Below are 18,156 nucleotides of genomic sequence, written 5' to 3'. Positions count from 1 at the left end.
CACCACTCCAGACATACAGACTGGCCTGTAATTCATCTCCCTTATGAAGGTGAGAACAGTTTTGTTCTCTTTTCACTCCTTTGGAACTTGGCCCAATATAAGAGACTCATGTTAAACAAGCATGTCAAGGCAGATGTCAACCTATCACATTTCCTTGAAACATGGCTGTGCTATATCATACATTCACAAACTTTATTCAATTCTATATATATATACACACGTCTTGCTCACTCATGATCAGTCTCATCTCTCTTCTTCCCTTCCCACTGCACTCAAGTGCTGCATGATGACATTCTTGAGGATGGAATGCTTTTATGACCACAGTGGAAGTGAGTCACCTTCCTTGCCTGCACACCTTATGCAACTAGTTGAGCACAGACAAATGTAGTTTTAATGCAGTTTTGTTTTTTAATTAATAGTATTTTCTTATTCTTAGAAATGTTTGAAAAAAAATTACAAAAGAAAATATATATATCCTTAACATAAGACACAATTTATTTTATATATATTTCTTTCTTTTGATGAAGACAAGGAATTTCACAGAGTGCTCTCCAAAATCATCCGCTTCCTGAACCAGTCAGTGAATATGACTTCAATTCAGTTGCCTGTAACAGTGATGAGAGATCACACTCAAGGTATGTTTTACTCCCTTATATTTGCATAAGTCAGAAGCTCCCAGACTTTTTAATGATTCCCAATAAATAAATTTTTATTGTTCTTAATTAATATAAAACACTAATTTTATTTAATTATAAAATATTTCATAATTAAATTATAAAAATTACTTTGTTGTAATGTCTTAGTAATTTACTAACTTTTTATAATGGAGTGACAGCTGAGTTGGATAAGGGAAATGGCTACATGAGGATTCTGTTGGATTTTGCAAAGGCAATTGACTGAATACCACATGGAACTCTGTTACACAAATTAGAACAAATGAAGATGGATATGACACTGGTTATGTGGATAAGAGGACAGCTGCTGGACATATATCAAAAAGTGGTTTATGAATGAGCAGAAATCAGGCGAAAGCTGGTGGCTAGTGGTGTTCTGCAAGGTTCAGTGCTAGGACCACTGCTGTCTAATTTGTATATAAATGATATAGGAAATAACCTAAAAGGAAATATTCGTGCTTTGCTGATGATGCAAAATTTGGTAGAGTAATAGTGAATCAAGGCAGTGTGGAGAGCTTGCAGGGTGATTTAAATATGCTGTCAGTATGGACAAAAGATAATGGGTGTCAGTTTAATGTGGAGGAATGTAAGTTATGCATTTTGGGATAAACAGATTAGAAGCTATGTTCAGCATTGATGGAAATGTATTCTAGGAAATAGATGAAGCTAGAGATTTAAGGGTGGTGGTGGTGGTAGAGAGAGAGTTGAAGTTTAGAGGACGTATTACTAAGGTAGCTCATAAGATTACTTCACTATTGAAGAACACACAAGTAGAGATAAAGAAGTTGTTATTCCTCTTTATATGACCTTGATAAGTTCACATCTGGATTACTATGCTAGGTCTGGTCTCCTGGGTTTCTTGAAGACAAAATGGTGGAAAGGAATGGTGAGTGGTCTGTGGAACATTCTCTATGAGGATAGATTGAGGGTGTATAGACTGTACAAGTTGGTTGATAGGCAAAAAAGAGGGTATATGATAGAAACATTTAACTTATTTAAAGGGTTTTATAGGATTGATGAAGGGGGAAATGTTTCAGCATTTAGCTAGAAAGAGTAGAACAAAAGGTCATCCCTGGAAATTGAGTAAAAGTGTGGTTAGTAAGGGCATGAGGATTAGATTTTTCACTTGAAGAGTTGTGAATGAATGGAATGGGTTGCCAGAGTTCATTATCACTTTGTCTGTCAATGGGTTCAACGAAAGGTATAATAGATTGTGTGGATAAATTGGGTCTCTTACGATAAGTCTTCGGACTCCTTGGAGATGCCTGTACAATAATAATAATGTTGAAAGAAGTTTTGCATGTGATTATTGTGTGATAAAATATAAATAAAAAAAATTGCATGAGTGTGCCATAAATGCATTGTTAGTGTGTGTGTGTGTGAGAGAGAGAGAAAGAGACAAAGATTATAAGAATGATATATGTATAGAGATAATCATAGTGGAAACTCTTATGGTGAGTTAAAACTTGGTGGAGATTAAATAATAATACTTTTTAATACTTTTTTGTGGCTCTTACCCATGAAAGGTTGTAAACTTGTATGTTAGCACTGTAGGTGTACTCTGGATTTTTTCCCTATTTTTAACAATCATATATTATTATTATTTTATTATTATAATATTTTATTTTTTGCAAAATCTGGAAACCCAGCTGTAGAGATTAGCATGGAACTTTTTAAAGCCACTTCACTGCCTTGCTTATCGGAGGCCTGGTCTCATACCAGATGAAGAAAGTTATTTACTTCCTAAAAACAGAAATCTACATGCCTACTGTGATATGCCAACCCATATCCTGTTGGTTGTAAAGTGGATATATATATACTAATCACATGGGCAACGAGGCCAGCAATGCATTTCTCTTACAAATTGTAGAATATCTAACAATATGCATGATATTGTTATAGGACTGCAGAGAGAGAGAGAGAGATACTAGTATACAGTAATGTATTATACATTTTATACTTGAAATTATCCACCATTTACGTTTACTATGAAGTCAGAACCTGCTCTAGGCACCAGCAAAGTGTGGGGGCAACACACATTTACAAGGGTAGCATTCCATCAACATACAAAAAAATAATAATCAACAAAATACGTGGGGCAGGATACAATTTTGCTTGAGGCAGAAAAAAACCTAAAGCCAATTCTGTATGAAGTATTCTGACTTCCTTCCTACACATGCATAAGAGGAGAAATCTAAATTATACATATAAAGATAGAAAATATTAGAGGCAACAAGGAGTTTTGTTTGCATGTTATTTTATTTTCGTATACCGGCGTATAAGACGCACTTTTTTCTTTGAAAAGAGGCCTGAAAAACAGAGTGCGTCTTATACGCCAATACTTAGTTTTTTATTACTTTCATTTCTGGAAATTTTTTCTGTTCCAAGTTACGCTATTTCTTTCTTGCTTCCTTGCGTATTGTGAGAGCATTCCAGTTACATAGAGTTTAGTGGATGCGCATGTGCTGTCATCAACGATCGCAGCTGTGTTCCTGTTCGTTTAAACTTTTCAATTGTTGTCGCGGTGAACGGTGATAAATTTCTGGCGTTAAATTTTCTCTAAATTTCTTGGCAAATTAGGGCTGAAAAACGTCGGCATTGCTACAATATTGCATACAAGCTATGTGTGATTGTGTATGCTAAAGAACATGGAAACAGGGCTGCAGAGAGACATTTCAGTCCACCCCAAACTGAAAAAATGATAAGAATTTGGTGGAATCAGGAAGAGGATCTAAAAAAAGCAACTCACAATAAACATAACCTATGATAAATTTCTGAGTTTTTGATGAAGCAGATTAAAAGGTGGGTGCTCTTTCCTAGTTAAATTAGGTATTTGTTGAAAATTGATCTACTTATTACTTTATATTTGAACTACTGTAAATTCATTATAATATTCAATAATATAATTTTTTTTCCTAAAAAATATGTACAAAAAATGGGGTGCGTCTTATATGCTGGCAAATACGGTATTTAAAACTTTTGCTTAAATATGAACAGAACATCTTAAATTCCACAGTTGCTACCAGCATCTGATCACGTGGGATGCTCTTTTGTGCTGTGCTGAAAATGCCTTCTTTGAGAAGGTTTTTTCAATGAAGACATCAGAACTACTGTAGAAACTTACTAAAGTGAAAGATGTCAGCTGCATTTTTCAGTTTTTTTTTTTTGGTATAACTTGTAAACTAATTTCTTGACTGTGTCTTTTATGCCATGTACATTGTCCAGCAATATCTCATTTTTGTGAAGCATTTCAAATGGTGCTAAAAGAATGAACAGAAGTCAGAAGTACTAAAGCGGGTACAAGAACTAGGGGGAATCTGCAATTTTTGTATACTAATGCAAGAAGCATTCGAAATAAGAGGGAAGAATTTTTGGCATTAGTCAGTGCAATCTCACCAAAAGTTGTAGGCATTAGTGAAATGTGGCTGTCAGCAGATGTGGTTACTGGAATTGAATGTGATGGGTACAGTATTTTCAGAGAAGATAGACCGGGGGGGGGGGATGCAGCCAAAGAAAGTAGTATATCAAGAGGATAAACATGTGAACGATAGTTCATTTGAGGTAGTCTGGTGTGAAATATAATAATATTTCACACCAGAAATAATGGTTGCTGCTATAGGCCAGGGGGTACAAGGGGTGATATTGAATTGATGCATCAGCAAATTAGTGCAATGAGTGCAGGGTTAGTGATTATTATGGGGGATTTTAATTATGGTGATATCAATTGGAAGGAGGAAATATCATGTGGCTTAAAGGAAATGGAATTCATACACCTTCTAGGAGACAATTACTTGAAACAGCATATAACTGAAGGGACTTGTGATGTGAGAGTTGGACCTGGTCATTGGTTCAGAGGACATGTGCATAAATAAGGTGTCCTCGTTACCTCCAGTTGGTGGGCGATCATTTGGTATTGACTTGGGAGGTTGCAAAATTTGTGTATTTCTCTCTTAAAAAGGGGAATATACGGAACTATAGGTTAGATAATTATAACAAGCTTCGGAGTGAACTTACAGCCATCCCATGGCAGAACATATTGCAAGGGAAAGATGTTAGCAGTGCATGGGATAAAATCAGTGGGTATCTGAGGAATGCAATATCAGAATGTATTTCCATGGTCAGGAAGACAAACAAGGTAGGCATTAGATGGATCAGTAATAGTATCAGTCTGGATCTGCAAAAAAAAGAAAATGCTATGGAGAATTTACAAGGAGAAAGGCGATTTGTACACCCTTGAGCAGTACAAGGCTCAAGCTAGGAAGGTTATCAGCATAGTAAGAAAAGCTAAATCAGATTATGAGAAGACCTTAGCCAAAGAGATCAAGGGTAATCCCAAAGAGTTCTTCTCCACTATGTGGCAAGTAAAAGGAAGAGCGACTTCAGAAGGATCACCTTAGTGTGTGCTGATGGTATTGAGGTGACCAATTCAGATGTAATAGTAGAGTTACTGAGTGATCACTTTTCAAAAGTCCAAAGTGAGGATATCTCTGTACCCGTAGTAATAACTAATGTGAGAATTGAAATTAATAAATCAGAGGTACTTAGTATATTGTAGAATTTAAATGCACCTTCACGCATACTTTGCGTGAAGGTGCAAAGGAATTGTCAATGCCTCTTACTTAGTTATTTAACTTAAGTTTGAACTCTGGTATGGTCCCTAGGGAGTGGAAGGAAGACAAAGTAGTTTCTTTGCATAAAGGTGGCTCTAAGACTGCAGTAGTTAATTACAGACCAATTACCATCTTGGATGTGGTGGTAAAAGTATTGGAAAAGTTGGTTAAAGACAGAATTCAAGAATGGGTGGATCAGAATATGATACTCTATAGGGGCTAACATGGTTTTGTTAAAGGTCGATCCTGCCTTAGCTATTTGTTAACTTTTTATAATAGAATGACATCTGAGTTGAACAAAGGAAATGACTATACAGTGGTACTTCTGGATTTTGCTAAGGCTTTTGACAGGATACCCCATGTAATACTGTTGCGCAAATCAGAGCAGATGGGGATGGATACTAAACTGGTGATATGGATGAGAGAATGGCTCAGGGAGAGATACCGGAAAGTGGTAAATGGAGGAGCAAAGTCAAGGATGAGGAAGGTGACCAATGGTGTGCCTCAGGGGGGGGGGGCGGCTCTGTGCTTGGACCATTATTGTTTAATTTGTACATAAATGATATAGGAAGTGGCTGAAGGGAGATATCACTTGTTTGCTGATGATGCAAAGTTGGGTAGTGCAATAAAAAATCAAGCTGATGTTGAGAGTTTGCAGAATGATTTAGATGAGCTGGCAAAATTTGCAGAAGGTAATGGATGTCAATTCAATGTGGAAAAGTGTAAAGTTATGCATTGTGGTATTAAAAGATTACCAGCTGTGTGTACTACGTTGATGGAATGGTACTCCAAGAGATTGATATGGCTAGGGACTTGGGAGTGTTGGTGGATAGGGAGATGAAGTTCAGAGGACACATTCTAAGGTGTCCAAGATTGCACATAGGATTACTTAGTTATTGAAGAACATGCTAATATCCAGAGATAAAGAGGTTATTATTTCCCTTTATAAGGCATTGATACTTCCATATTTGGATTACTGTACTCAAGTCTGGTCACCTGGATTCCTTGGAGATGAAGTTGTGGAGAGGGTTCAGAGGTGAGTGATGTAAAAAATGCTTACCTACATTGATAGATTGAGAGCTTGTGGATTGAAGAGGTTGGTTGATAGGCAGAGAAGAGGGGATATGATAGAAACATTTAAATTACTAAAAGGTTTTTATAAAATTGATGCAGGGGAAATATTTCAGCTGTGTGATAGTGATGGAAGAACAAGAGGTCATCCCTGGAAATTAAGGAAAAGTGTGGTTAACAAGGGTGTGAGAACGAGGTTTTTCACCTGGAGGATGGTGAATGAGTGGAATGCATTGCTTGACTCAGTTGCGAGTTCTTTGTCTATAAATGAATTCAAGAAGAGATGTGATATTGTTTTGATAGTGTGGGTCTCTCGCAATCATTCTACTGACTCCATGGAGATACCCATAATAATAATAATAAGTACACTGTATTGTTTATTGTACTCCATACTCTGTGTTGAATTGTTTACCTCACTATCATAGCCAATGATCTGCATCACCTTCATGCTTGTTATGTGAATCTTGCCCATGGAAGGTTGTTAGGTTAATTAATATTAGTAAGTTTGGCATTTGCATAAGTTTTTTTTTTTTTCATAGAAGCACCTGATGACAGAATTGATTATTTTTATGTGACTGATGCATACCGTTGCTATTATCTTCAGGTCACCATAATTTCAGAATTGTCAGAATTAAATTATATAAATTCTATTGCTGTAAACACATTAATAATAACAAGAATTATTATTAACAATGTCATACCTTTGTGGAGTCAAAAAAACTCATCACAGGAAGTACACACTATTACATACAAATCTCATCAAATTGTGCTTTAAATTTATTCATGTCCACATTCACAATATTCTGAGGCAATGTGTTCCATTATTGTTTTAGTAATCAGGTTACCTTTTACAATAGAGTAGCAAGGGCAGTGGATGAGGGTAAGGCGTACATGGCCATTTTTTTTTTTTTATTGTTATTTTGCAAAGGAATTTGACATGGTGCCACATGACGTTGGTTTTTAAGTTGCAGTACGTGAGTTTGGATATCAGGTTAGTGGATTAGATTAGTAACTGTTTTTCTGGTAGATATCAAAGAATTATATATGGAGGAGCAGTATTAGGAAGTAGGAAGGTTACAAGTGAGTTCCAATGGGTTCATTATTAGGAACATTACTGTTCGGTCTTTATCTCCATGATATTGTCACAGGACTGCAGGGAAATACTAGTTGTTTGCAGATGATGTGAAGCTTGGAAAGGTTATTAGTAATAGTGCTGATATTGTGGCTTTTCAAGAGGATTTGAATAAGCTGAAAAGGTGGGAAAATGAATGAGGAGCTCAATTTACTGCAATGAAATGCAAAGGTTTGAAATTTCAGATCCATAGATGGGATAGAGACTAGTAAGAACATGGAATACATTGCCTGAGTGGGTGAAGAAAGTGCAAATAAGGAGTGGTACGATAGACTTTATATTGACTAGTGTTGACCTTCCACGATAAGTCTTGTGACGCCACAGAGCCAAGAAAGTAATAATTTCCCAACCAAGCTGAAATTGCTGTCTTTGGGCATGAATGTTTTTTTGGATTGAATTGGAATGTTCTGAATTGGATTGAAAAAGTTCCATGTTTGGTTTAGATTATCCAACCCTTTTCTGAATTGCCTAACCCTTAGACCAACATTTTAATACTAATGTACTATAGGCTGAGCACATTGTATGAGTGGGACTTACATTAAAAAAAAAAAAATGCTGCTTTCTGGAAAAACTTCCAGAGCAGCAGGCGATGATACTTTCAGTACTTTTCCTCACTCCTTATATTTTGATCGGTATAGAAGATTTTCATTTTCTGCTTCTCTTAAATTTTTTCCAGAATGCAAGAAAAAAAAAATCTAAAAACTAAATTTTTTTTTTTTTGAAGGAAAGTGGTATTAAATCTGATATCAAAATTGTTGAAAGTTTTCCCACTTGGTTATACTATAAATTAAAAGTGTAACAAACTCTGTTTGCTTACACTTGGATAAAGGTGCTTGAAGTAACTTCATGATTGGATAACTCGTATATAGAGGCTAATGATTTCAGTATTAAAGCAAGTGCTGTGAAGTCATTAGCATCTATATATGAGTTGCCCAGTCATGAAGTTACTTCACGCGTGAACTTTGTTTGCTTACACTTGGATAAAGGATTAAACCAAGAATATAATTTCTTGGGAACTTTAATTTATGATATCAAAATTGGCAATGTTAATCTTAGCTATTTACTTTATGCAGATGGTGTTATACTTCTGAATAAATCTTGGATTTATTCAGCAAGATTCCCTGACTAAATTGAATGACTGTTGTAATAAATTTGGTATAAAAATCAGTTTCAATGCAGAAACATTGAAAACATCAACTATGCCCTGAACAAGTAAAACGTTTCAGCTATAAATAGCTGAAATTTTAGTGAAGATGGAAAATTAAATATGGAACTAGACTACAGAATTAATAAAGCTGATATGGCATGAAGGCAGCTGAATAAATTTATATGGAATAAGAAAGCAATTAGTCAAAACACTAAATTAGCTGTATACAAGACAATGTTCAAACCAATTTTAACTTATGGAGCTGAGAGCTGGGTCAGAAATAAAACACTTGATCAAAGACTGGAGACCACAGATATGAGAGTTCTGAAGAAGATTAATGAAGTGAACAGATGGCATCAGTGGCAGTATCATATTAAAATCAGGATATTAGGAAAGAACTTGACATTGTTAGCATTCAGCAATATGTTAGCAGAGCTAATCTCAGATGATATGGTTGCTAAACAGAATGGGAGAGGAAAGATTAGCAAAACAAGTGTTCTTTGCCAGGTTGGCAGGATAAAGACCAAGATGTAGGTGAATTGATAAAGATATAGGTAAAAAGTGTCTTTGAATATAGATATAAAATCTAATAATGTTAGTCTTGACAGATAACTGATTATTTTGGAGGAAAAGTGTTGATTGGAAGTTAGTAATGGTGTAATTTTTTTATGTAGTACTATCATAATATCTTGTACACTCTCTGAAGGTACATATCAGGAATTTGATTTTTAATTTGATTTGTTTTTACATTATGATTAACATTAATTACATTATGATTGTGCCATCATATTTGTTTATGATAAATGTTTATTCATAGCTAAGCTATGCATAAATGCAGCTAAACAAAAGTCATTGAATGCTGATAAGCATATGGTAGGTGAATATCAGGAAGGTTGCAAAATGTTCTGGTGGCTATTTAAAAAAAAAAAAAGCTTAGAAAATGGAGGAAGGAGGACAGTAAAAGGAATCAGAGATGACAAAGGTGACATGAAATCTGAAACTAAAGATATTCTCATATCTGGAATAATTACTCTGAAGGACTGTTAAATGAAACAAGCAGTGACAGAACAGTAGCAGGAAACATTCAAGAGAAATGCAATCAGGAGCACATATCAATGCTGTAATTGATTAGGCTATGGGGATTTTTGCGAATGTACAATTAGTTTAGAGAATATTGCAAAGGTGGCCAAAATTGTGCTCTAGATCTGTCTGTTAAAGAAATACACTGATAAGCAGAAATAAAGAGATTATTATTATTCCCCTTTATAAAGCTTAAATAAGGCCAAATTTAGACTACTAAGTGCAGATCTAGTTTCCTAGATTCCATGGGGATGAAGAAGTGGTGGAGCATATCCAGAAGTGAATGACCAGGATTGTTGTAGGTCTGTGGAATACTCCTTATGAGATTAGATTGAAGGTCTGAAGACTTCAGAAACTAGCTAATAGCAGATAAGAGGGAACACGATAGAAGCATATAAGTTATTAAAGAGGTTTTCTTGGATTGACTCAGAACAATTTTTCAGTGCCTGGTAGGATGGGAGAGAACAAGGAGTTACCCCTGAAAATTGTATAAGCATATGGTTAGCAAGGGTGTTAGGACTAGAATTTTTGCTTGTACAGTCCTACCACAAATGAGAGAACTTGACCCATCTGCACATAGCAGAAGAAGGCGATTCCATTCTGATAATAGAGTAATCAGTGCATTTCATGGGATCAGTATTTATTATTACACGTCTGTAAATTAGCTTTTCTTTTATGAACATTCTAGTTTTTAAAGTGGTAACTATTTTGCTTGTATAACAGTTGGACAGTTTTATGTATAAAGCATGTAATTTCGCTTGTTGATTACAAATTCGTACATTGCCTTATTCCTTTCTCCCTTTCAACATGAATTGACACTTCTTAGCACTTTGTCAGCTATGGTTCTCTCAACTGTGGGCAGATTATAGGATGTTGAATGGGTGGAATGAGTTTTTAGAGGTGTTTCAACAGTAAATGATTTCAAGGAGGGATGTGATAGGTATCATGTAAACAGGTCAAAGTGGGTTTCCGTTTCCTACAATATGTCTTTAACTCCCTGGAGATGCCCAATAAATAATAATAAGCGCTCAAATATGGAGGTATAAAAGTTTACACTGGTTACACTTACATAATACAGAAGGCTGGTCAGGTCAAATTCTGGATGATTGAAGTAAGGCTTTCATGGTTCCCATATGTAAAAAAAATAAATAAAATAAAAATAAATATGAGAATTACAGAGGAATTTCTCTACTAAGCATTCACTTTATGACAAGTGGTTAAGAAATCAATGGAATATATTAATTATGTATTTAAGTTTTGCAGATCTGGTAATCAGGAGTAAGACAAGCTTTATCTCCACTCTTATTCATTATCTATATGAATCACGTTATGAAATCAATGGCATAAAGCCTGATATTAGAATTGGAATTATGAAACTTTAGCTATTTGCTTTATATAGATGAGGTACTATTAAACCAATCCAGTACAAGTCTTCAGAATACAGTAGAATCTTTCAGTTAGTTAGGCACAATTTTTTTAATAAAGATGGAAAACTAAATATGGAAATAGACAATAGAATATGCAAAGTTTGAATGGTTGGGAGCCAGTTGAATAAATTTATATGGAATAAGAGAAAGTAGCCGAAATGCTAAACTAGTAGTATTTGAGACAGTTCAATTATAGTTTACAGATACAAGCATTATTTGCAGAATCATATTAAAAAATAAGATATTTGGAAGGTTTGAATTGTTAGCATTCAAGAATGTATGAGCAGCGCTAATCTAAGGTTGTGTGGTCACTTAAATAAAATAGGAAAGATTAGCGAAATAGGTTGGAAGTTTATTTTGCACTTGGTTAGACTATAATAAATTTAGTTTAATCCTTTATCCAAGTGTGAGCGAACAAAGTTTGTGCCTGAAAATATCTTCAGGACTGTAGCAAGGTGGTGCAACTGTTGGCAACTCGGAGCAAAGGTGGACCAAGCTCTCATCACTCCTTGTCTCAGTATCTCCTGCCATGTAAAGCACATGTCCTTGTGGACATGTATAATGCTATGCATTGAGGGAAGGGCCACTACCCAGACCAGTTTCGGCCTTTATTGAGGTCTCGTCAGTGGGAGACAAACCTCTCTATTGCTTCTGCCTTAGTGTCACCACCTCTGGGTCTGCCTCCCATCGACGAGACTTCAATAAAGGCGAAACTGGTCTGGGTAGTGGCCCTTCTCTCAATGCTTAGCATTATACATGTCCCCAAGGACATGTGCTTTGCATTGTGGGAGATACTGAGACAAGGAGGAGTGATGAGAGCTTGGTCCACCTTTGCTCTGAGTTGCCAACAGTTGCACCACCTTGTTACAGTCCTGAAGATATTTTCAGGCACAAATTTTGTTTGCTCACACTTGGATAAAGGATTAAACTAAATTTATTATAGCAAAATAGGTGTTTGATACTAAGATGATGGGTAAAAGACCTAGGGGGAAGACGAAGATCTAGGTCTAAGTTTTTTTTTATTTTTGTTTGTATGTATACAGTTTTAAGTTGCCAAACTTCCCATAAAAAATATGCATAATTTAATTTTTCTTCTAGGGAAGGAACTTCACAGAGTGATTCCAAGAATCTTTATGAATCAGTTGAATCTAAAATTGGTATGATTTCAATTCCATGTGCTACCTCACTGTCCAGGTAAACATTCTGATTGGTCATATATTTTTTTTTAAATAAAAAAAAGTAGTAAATAACCTAATGTAATTTATCCAGAGCTAAATTTGCTAAGTCCTTTTCTCTAAACTAATAGCAAGGTTATGATTATATTTTTGTGTAAGAAACAGCCATTGTTCATTTTACATTGTGAAGATTTGATTTACAGATTACTTTCTGGAATAAATATGTTTTATGGATTTCATTTTATTTACATTATTGACTGCTTGAATATCTTAGAGAATGATAATATCAAAGGCCTAATTGTTTATGTAATTTAAGAAAGTATAAGAAAATATGAAATGGTGCCAATCATTTTTTTCATCGGATTCCATCACACTTGAATCTTAGCAAATATTCTCTTTTCTAACACCCATTTCTAGATGTATGCTATTGAAAGGTTCAGTGAAGAACTCAAGCTATATGTCTTAACATTTCTGTGGCATTCAGTCAATCAATCCTTCTTAGCAAGGAGCAATCATGTGATCTCTCTCTCTCTCTCTCTCTCTCTTTCATCATCTTTTGTATTTGAATGGGTGGATTTTGCTCTTGCTGACTCAATCTTTTGATGGATCACTTTCTTTCTATCATCAGACCCCCCAATGCAATTGCTGTTACACTTTGTTCCAGGGCTCCATTTCAACACCTACTGTTTCTTTCCTAAACAACAATTGCGCTTTCACTGACTGCAGTTATTCGTTATAGTTGTGCCAATGAAATATGGTTACAATGTTACTCATTTGATATGCTCTGCTTTCAAAGTATCAGCAGTCCATGCTATAAATGCTTTTCCTTGACATTCTTGCTGAGGATAGTTGCCTTAGTCAACGTTAGACCAATGAAAATCTGCCATATCTCTCTTCTTTTATTACTCATCACATCTATAGTTATATTACCCAGCAAGCTTAGCTTTCTCATCCACACTTTTGCTGTACTCTTGAACAGCTGCTAAATTCTTTTAATCTTCTGAAGAGTAGAACTACATCAAATTCTCACCATCTCAATCTGTTGGTCATTTTGTTAATCTCATTGCAATCTCATCTCAAACAATATTTGCTGTTTCTTCTGCATGGTCCTTTTCCATATCATTTTAGGATATCCTTTATTCCTAGTGCTTTGGGGTTCTACTCTAATTCATCTTTTGTTATATCATTCTGGACATAACTCAGTTATGTCCAGGCAACATTCTTTTTTTTTATCTGTTTTTATGTAGATCTTTGTCCAGTCTTTTTCACAGATATATTTATAGATATCGGATGCCTAAAACATTGTATAAACAAAAGTGAATGTCATTTTGCTCCAGTTAGTTTTAATTTTTGGATGATCATATTTTAAAAGCGATTAGAGTTTCTAATGTATGCAAGCATATTTCCTGTGTGGTATTTTCTAATATCTTTGTCAAAAGCTTAGCCAATTAATAAGTGGAATTGAGACCAATAGTTCAAGTTGTTTCCTTGAACTATTGGTCTCAAAAAGTCATTATGTTTATATTTTTTATAGACATTATAGTCTTTATGTGTATGTGTCTATGGTTCATTTCTTGTTATTCTTTAGTTCTCTGAGATCATTCTTCTCTTTTTATGATGAATTATTGCATGGAGGTTGGTCTCTTTTCAAGTACTGCTGTTTCAAACCTAATGCTATCAACTACGACCACTCCTTTTGTGTTGATGACCATTATTTGAATATTTAGTTATAATTTTAGGAGCTTCGGAGCAAAATTAAACCTTTAAGTAAATCAAGCTTTGCACTTCACTCTGTGTGTATGTAAGCTCAGAGAGTGATTAATTCTTTCTCCTTAGTGAATTGCTTTTCCTTATCAGAGGATCTTTGTTTATCACATCTCCAGCAGAGTGCTGGATTTGGCTTGCACTGGCTTACATGAGCCAGTTGTTTAATTTTCAAGCATTTTGGGAGTGGTTTAATAAACCAAAATAACCTTGAATATGGTTACAAGGAAATCCAGCCAGTGCATATTTAAATTAGTACCCGTTGTGCTTTCTTTCCCTTATCCCCTGGGCTACATGGCAGCCTGTGTGGGGATTATCTCTGCTAGCAATTTTACAGGCGTATTATTTTATAATAAACATCTGCTTAATTTAGCATAGGCTGCTGCTTCTTAAGGTAATATTCCCATGCTGGGTGTCTGGCAAATATTTCACGTTTCTAGGATTGCTTGAACCTCAAAGAAGGTGAAGAAAGTGACCCAGGCAAAATTAAGTGAATGTTTGCTGATAATGGAATTCATTTCTAATTGTGGTGAGTTATATTTCTCATGAAGGAAGAACCTGCCCTGGTTTTTAAGTGAGCCAATTGTTAAAGCTTTACCAACACACACCCTTGATCACATTCATTAACAAGGATACTCTCTGTATCTTTGTTGATGACACGGTTTTCATCTGACTTCTTGGTCATATGAGTTTCTGTTTAATGTCTTTGAAAGCACTGTTTGCAATCTTCTTTTGTGTATCATGCTGATCCAGATGCCAGACACTCTCTCTCTTTCTTTTATATATGATTTATATGTTTCTAAAATACACCTTTAGAAACACATATAAAACCATGGTCACACCAAATCCACTGCATAACGTAAGTTTTGGTAGTAATTTTAGTATTACTCAACTACAAATAATATTTTGTTAGTCCATTGTCCACATAATCTTTGTGTTTTTTGATATGTGGCTTCATAGCCTTAGTTTTTCAACCATAATTCATAACAACCTAACTACTAGATACTTCTTTTAAAAAAATGAATAAAGACATTTGTAATGATATTTTTCTTGGTGCATTAATGAGGTTCAATTTATTGTATTTTTTTTCTTTTTAAAAGTATTTTATACTCAAAATTGCACAGGGATGAGGGAGTACAAAAAGTTTGGATTCCAGAAGAAAATAAAGAGATAGCGCCCTGTGAAGGTAGCTGGTCAGAAACAACACGAAGGACTACCAGTTCATGTTCATGGGGAGATGATGTAAGTATTATCTGTGATTGAAAATTTTTTTGAGATGATAAGCATATCTGTAAAAAAAAAAATTGTAACAGTGTAAGAAGCTTGGTAGTCTTACATTAGTTTTAAAGGATACTGAATCATTGAGAATATTTTCAGTATCATCATCATCATCAAATTCCTGACATGTACCCTCAAGGGATGTACAGGATATTATGATATTACTACAGGAAGAAATTACATCATTACTAACTTCCTATCAACAATTTTCCTCCAAATCAATCTGTCAAGACTCCAACGTTATCAGATCCTATATTTCTTTCTTCTAAGGCACTTTTTACTGTATCAATCGACATGTATCTTGGTCTTCCTCTGGGTCTTTTACCTGCCAATCTGGCAAAGAACGCTTGTTTTGCTAATCTTTCCTCTCCCGTTCTATTTAAGTGACCATACCACCTGAGATTAGCTCTGCTAACACATTCCTGGATGCTAACAATGTCAAATTCTTTCCTAATATCCTTGTTTTTAATATGATATTTCCATTGATACCATCTGTTCATGTCCCTAATCTTTCTCAGGACTCTCATATCTGTAGTCTCTAGTCTTTGGTCAAGTGTTTTATTTCTAACCCGGCTGTCTGATCCATAAGTTAAAATTGGTTTGAATACTGTCTTGTATACAGCTAATTTAGTGTTTTGTCTAATTGCTCTCTTATTCCATATAAATTTAATTCGTTGACTTCCTACCATAACGGCTTTATTGATTCTGTTGTCTATTTCCATATTTTATTTACCATCTTCACTAAAAGTAACTGAAATGTTTTACTTTTTCTATAGGTTCTCCATTCACAGTGCATTTGATATTTTTAATCTTCCTTTCCTATTTTCATTCTTTTTGTCTTGCTATTGCTGATTTTCATACCAAATTTATTACAATAGTTATTCAATTTAGTCAGGGAATCTTGCAGACTTGTACCGGATTTATTTAAAAGTATAACATCATCTGCATAAAGTAAAGAACTGAGATTTATTGCTTGATATAATGACTCATTGACACCATATAACTGTAGCTTTTTGAATAGCTTTTCTCTTGCATATGGTTTATTGATTATTCCCACAATTTCTCAACTATTTGTTATAAAGTGAAAATCTGATCCTGACAGCCTCCATTTGGTCTGAATCCAGTTTGTTCTTCACCAAGCTTCCTTTCCACAATCCTCAACCGTTTCTCAGGTATATTTGCATAAATCTTACAAACACTCAGTGAGGAAATACCTCTGTAATTCTCACGTCCAGTTTTATTTCCATTTTTGTATATGGGTACTACGAGAGCCCTACTCCAATCATCGGGAATTTGTCCCTCTATCCAGGCCTTCTTAACTATGGGATACAGCCACTGCAAGACTTTTATACCTCCATACTTGAACGTTTCTGGTCAAATATCATCTACTCCTGCTGCCTTTCCACATTTCAGGCTTTTGATGGCTTTTTCTACTTCAAGTATGGATATGTATTCCTGATTGTATGCCTGTTGAGTGTTTATTACCATTGTGCTGTACGGATTGTTTCATTTAGCAATTTTTCGAAGTTTCAAGGGTATCTTTTAAAGGTGACATGAAAACTCCAGTTTTCATGTCACCTTTATCATCACTAATTCCTTTTACCACACTCTTTACTCCATTTCTGATCTTTTTCAACAGCTTCTAGAATACTTATTGAATTTTGAAAAAGCTTGGGTACTCTGTATATCGGAAGGCAGAATTATGGATTTTGCTTCTTTGTTTACTTTTCTGTGACTCTGAGAAGTGACAGTTATTGATAAGTCTTTATTGGTGTACTACTTTCCCTCTAGTTATTTATCAATACTTGCATTTTGATTGTTGTTGATTGTTGTTGAAAAGGAAAATAACAATAGTTTACCCTTCCTAGACACCTTAGTAACACGCCTTCCTAATGGTAGCCTTTCTTTCTCTGTATATAGAAAACCTACTCATACAGGCAGATATATTCACAAACTCTCCCACCACCACCACAACTCTCAGCAATATGGCATTATTAAAACTCTTACCAATAGCGCCCACAATCTTTGTTCCAGTGAAAGTGCCCTTTGAACCGAACTTCACATACACAACACCTTCCTTTCCAATGGTTACAGTGACTACAGAATTAATAAAATAATGAAGTCCTTCCCCCATTCCCCGACCGTCGCTTCAGAAGGACTTCAGAAATGCCATACCTTACATCCGTTGTACGAATTTTTTTTTTTTTAAGTTGAAAACTGGAACACAAAAAAATTAACCCAAGAACTGCAACCTAGGACATATAATTCAGTGCTAGAGAGGAATGTTGATCATTTTTAAGTGAGTTATTAACAAAATTATGCCAGTAATAACCCTTCCACTTCTGAGACGGTTACAGGCAAATTCATCGAAAAACAGTTAATCGAAAGACAATTCATCGAATGCAATTCATCAAAAAAGCAATTCGGCGAATAAACAATTCATCAAACAACAATTTAACGAATGACAATTCATTGAATGACCAATTCATCGATAAAACAATTCACCGAAAATTTTTCGATAAATTCTTTCATAATTCATCGAAAAGTCATTTTTCTCGAAAAGTATTGTTTAAAAATCTTCAGTAACAATGCAGAACATTACTCATGATACAGACAACATATGGAAGTGGTCATTGAATCTTAATAATTGTTTTCTTGCATTTTATAATGTTTAATGTAAGTGTACATACTGCTTCATTGTGCAGATAGTGATTTATCTGTAGAGAAGACATTTTGTTGTACCAAATTTTGTCACAATAACTCCAGTCAAACTGAAATTAAAAATTTTATTAAATTTC

General features: G+C 34.9%; 1 protein-coding gene across 7 annotated transcripts in view; it reads left to right on the top strand.

Moving 5' to 3' along the window:
- LOC150096318 (protein FAM149A-like) overlaps positions 1–18,156 on the top strand; it is a 257,920-nt gene that overhangs the window by 43,175 nt on the left and 196,589 nt on the right. For 5 of the 7 annotated variants that reach the window (XM_090409191.1, XM_090409188.1, XM_090409189.1 and 2 more), the window contains exons 3-5: positions 528–635; positions 12,240–12,335; positions 15,181–15,322. In XM_090409191.1, the coding sequence (XP_090265317.1) occupies positions 528–635; positions 12,240–12,335; positions 15,181–15,322 (346 nt within the window). Of the gene's footprint in view, positions 1–527; positions 636–12,239; positions 12,336–15,180; positions 15,323–18,156 lie in introns of those variants that run through there. The other 2 variants (XM_090409193.1, XM_090409194.1) reach the window with 2 other exon arrangements.

The sequence above is a fragment of the Typopeltis vanoorti genome, chromosome 19, assembly GCF_054136105.1.
Source record: "Typopeltis vanoorti isolate ZY-2024b chromosome 19, IOZ_Tvanoo_1.0, whole genome shotgun sequence".
NCBI lineage: Eukaryota > Metazoa > Arthropoda > Arachnida > Uropygi > Thelyphonidae > Typopeltis > Typopeltis vanoorti.
The sequence above is the reverse complement of the archived record's forward strand: the minus strand, read 5'-3'. Positions and strand labels throughout refer to the sequence as shown.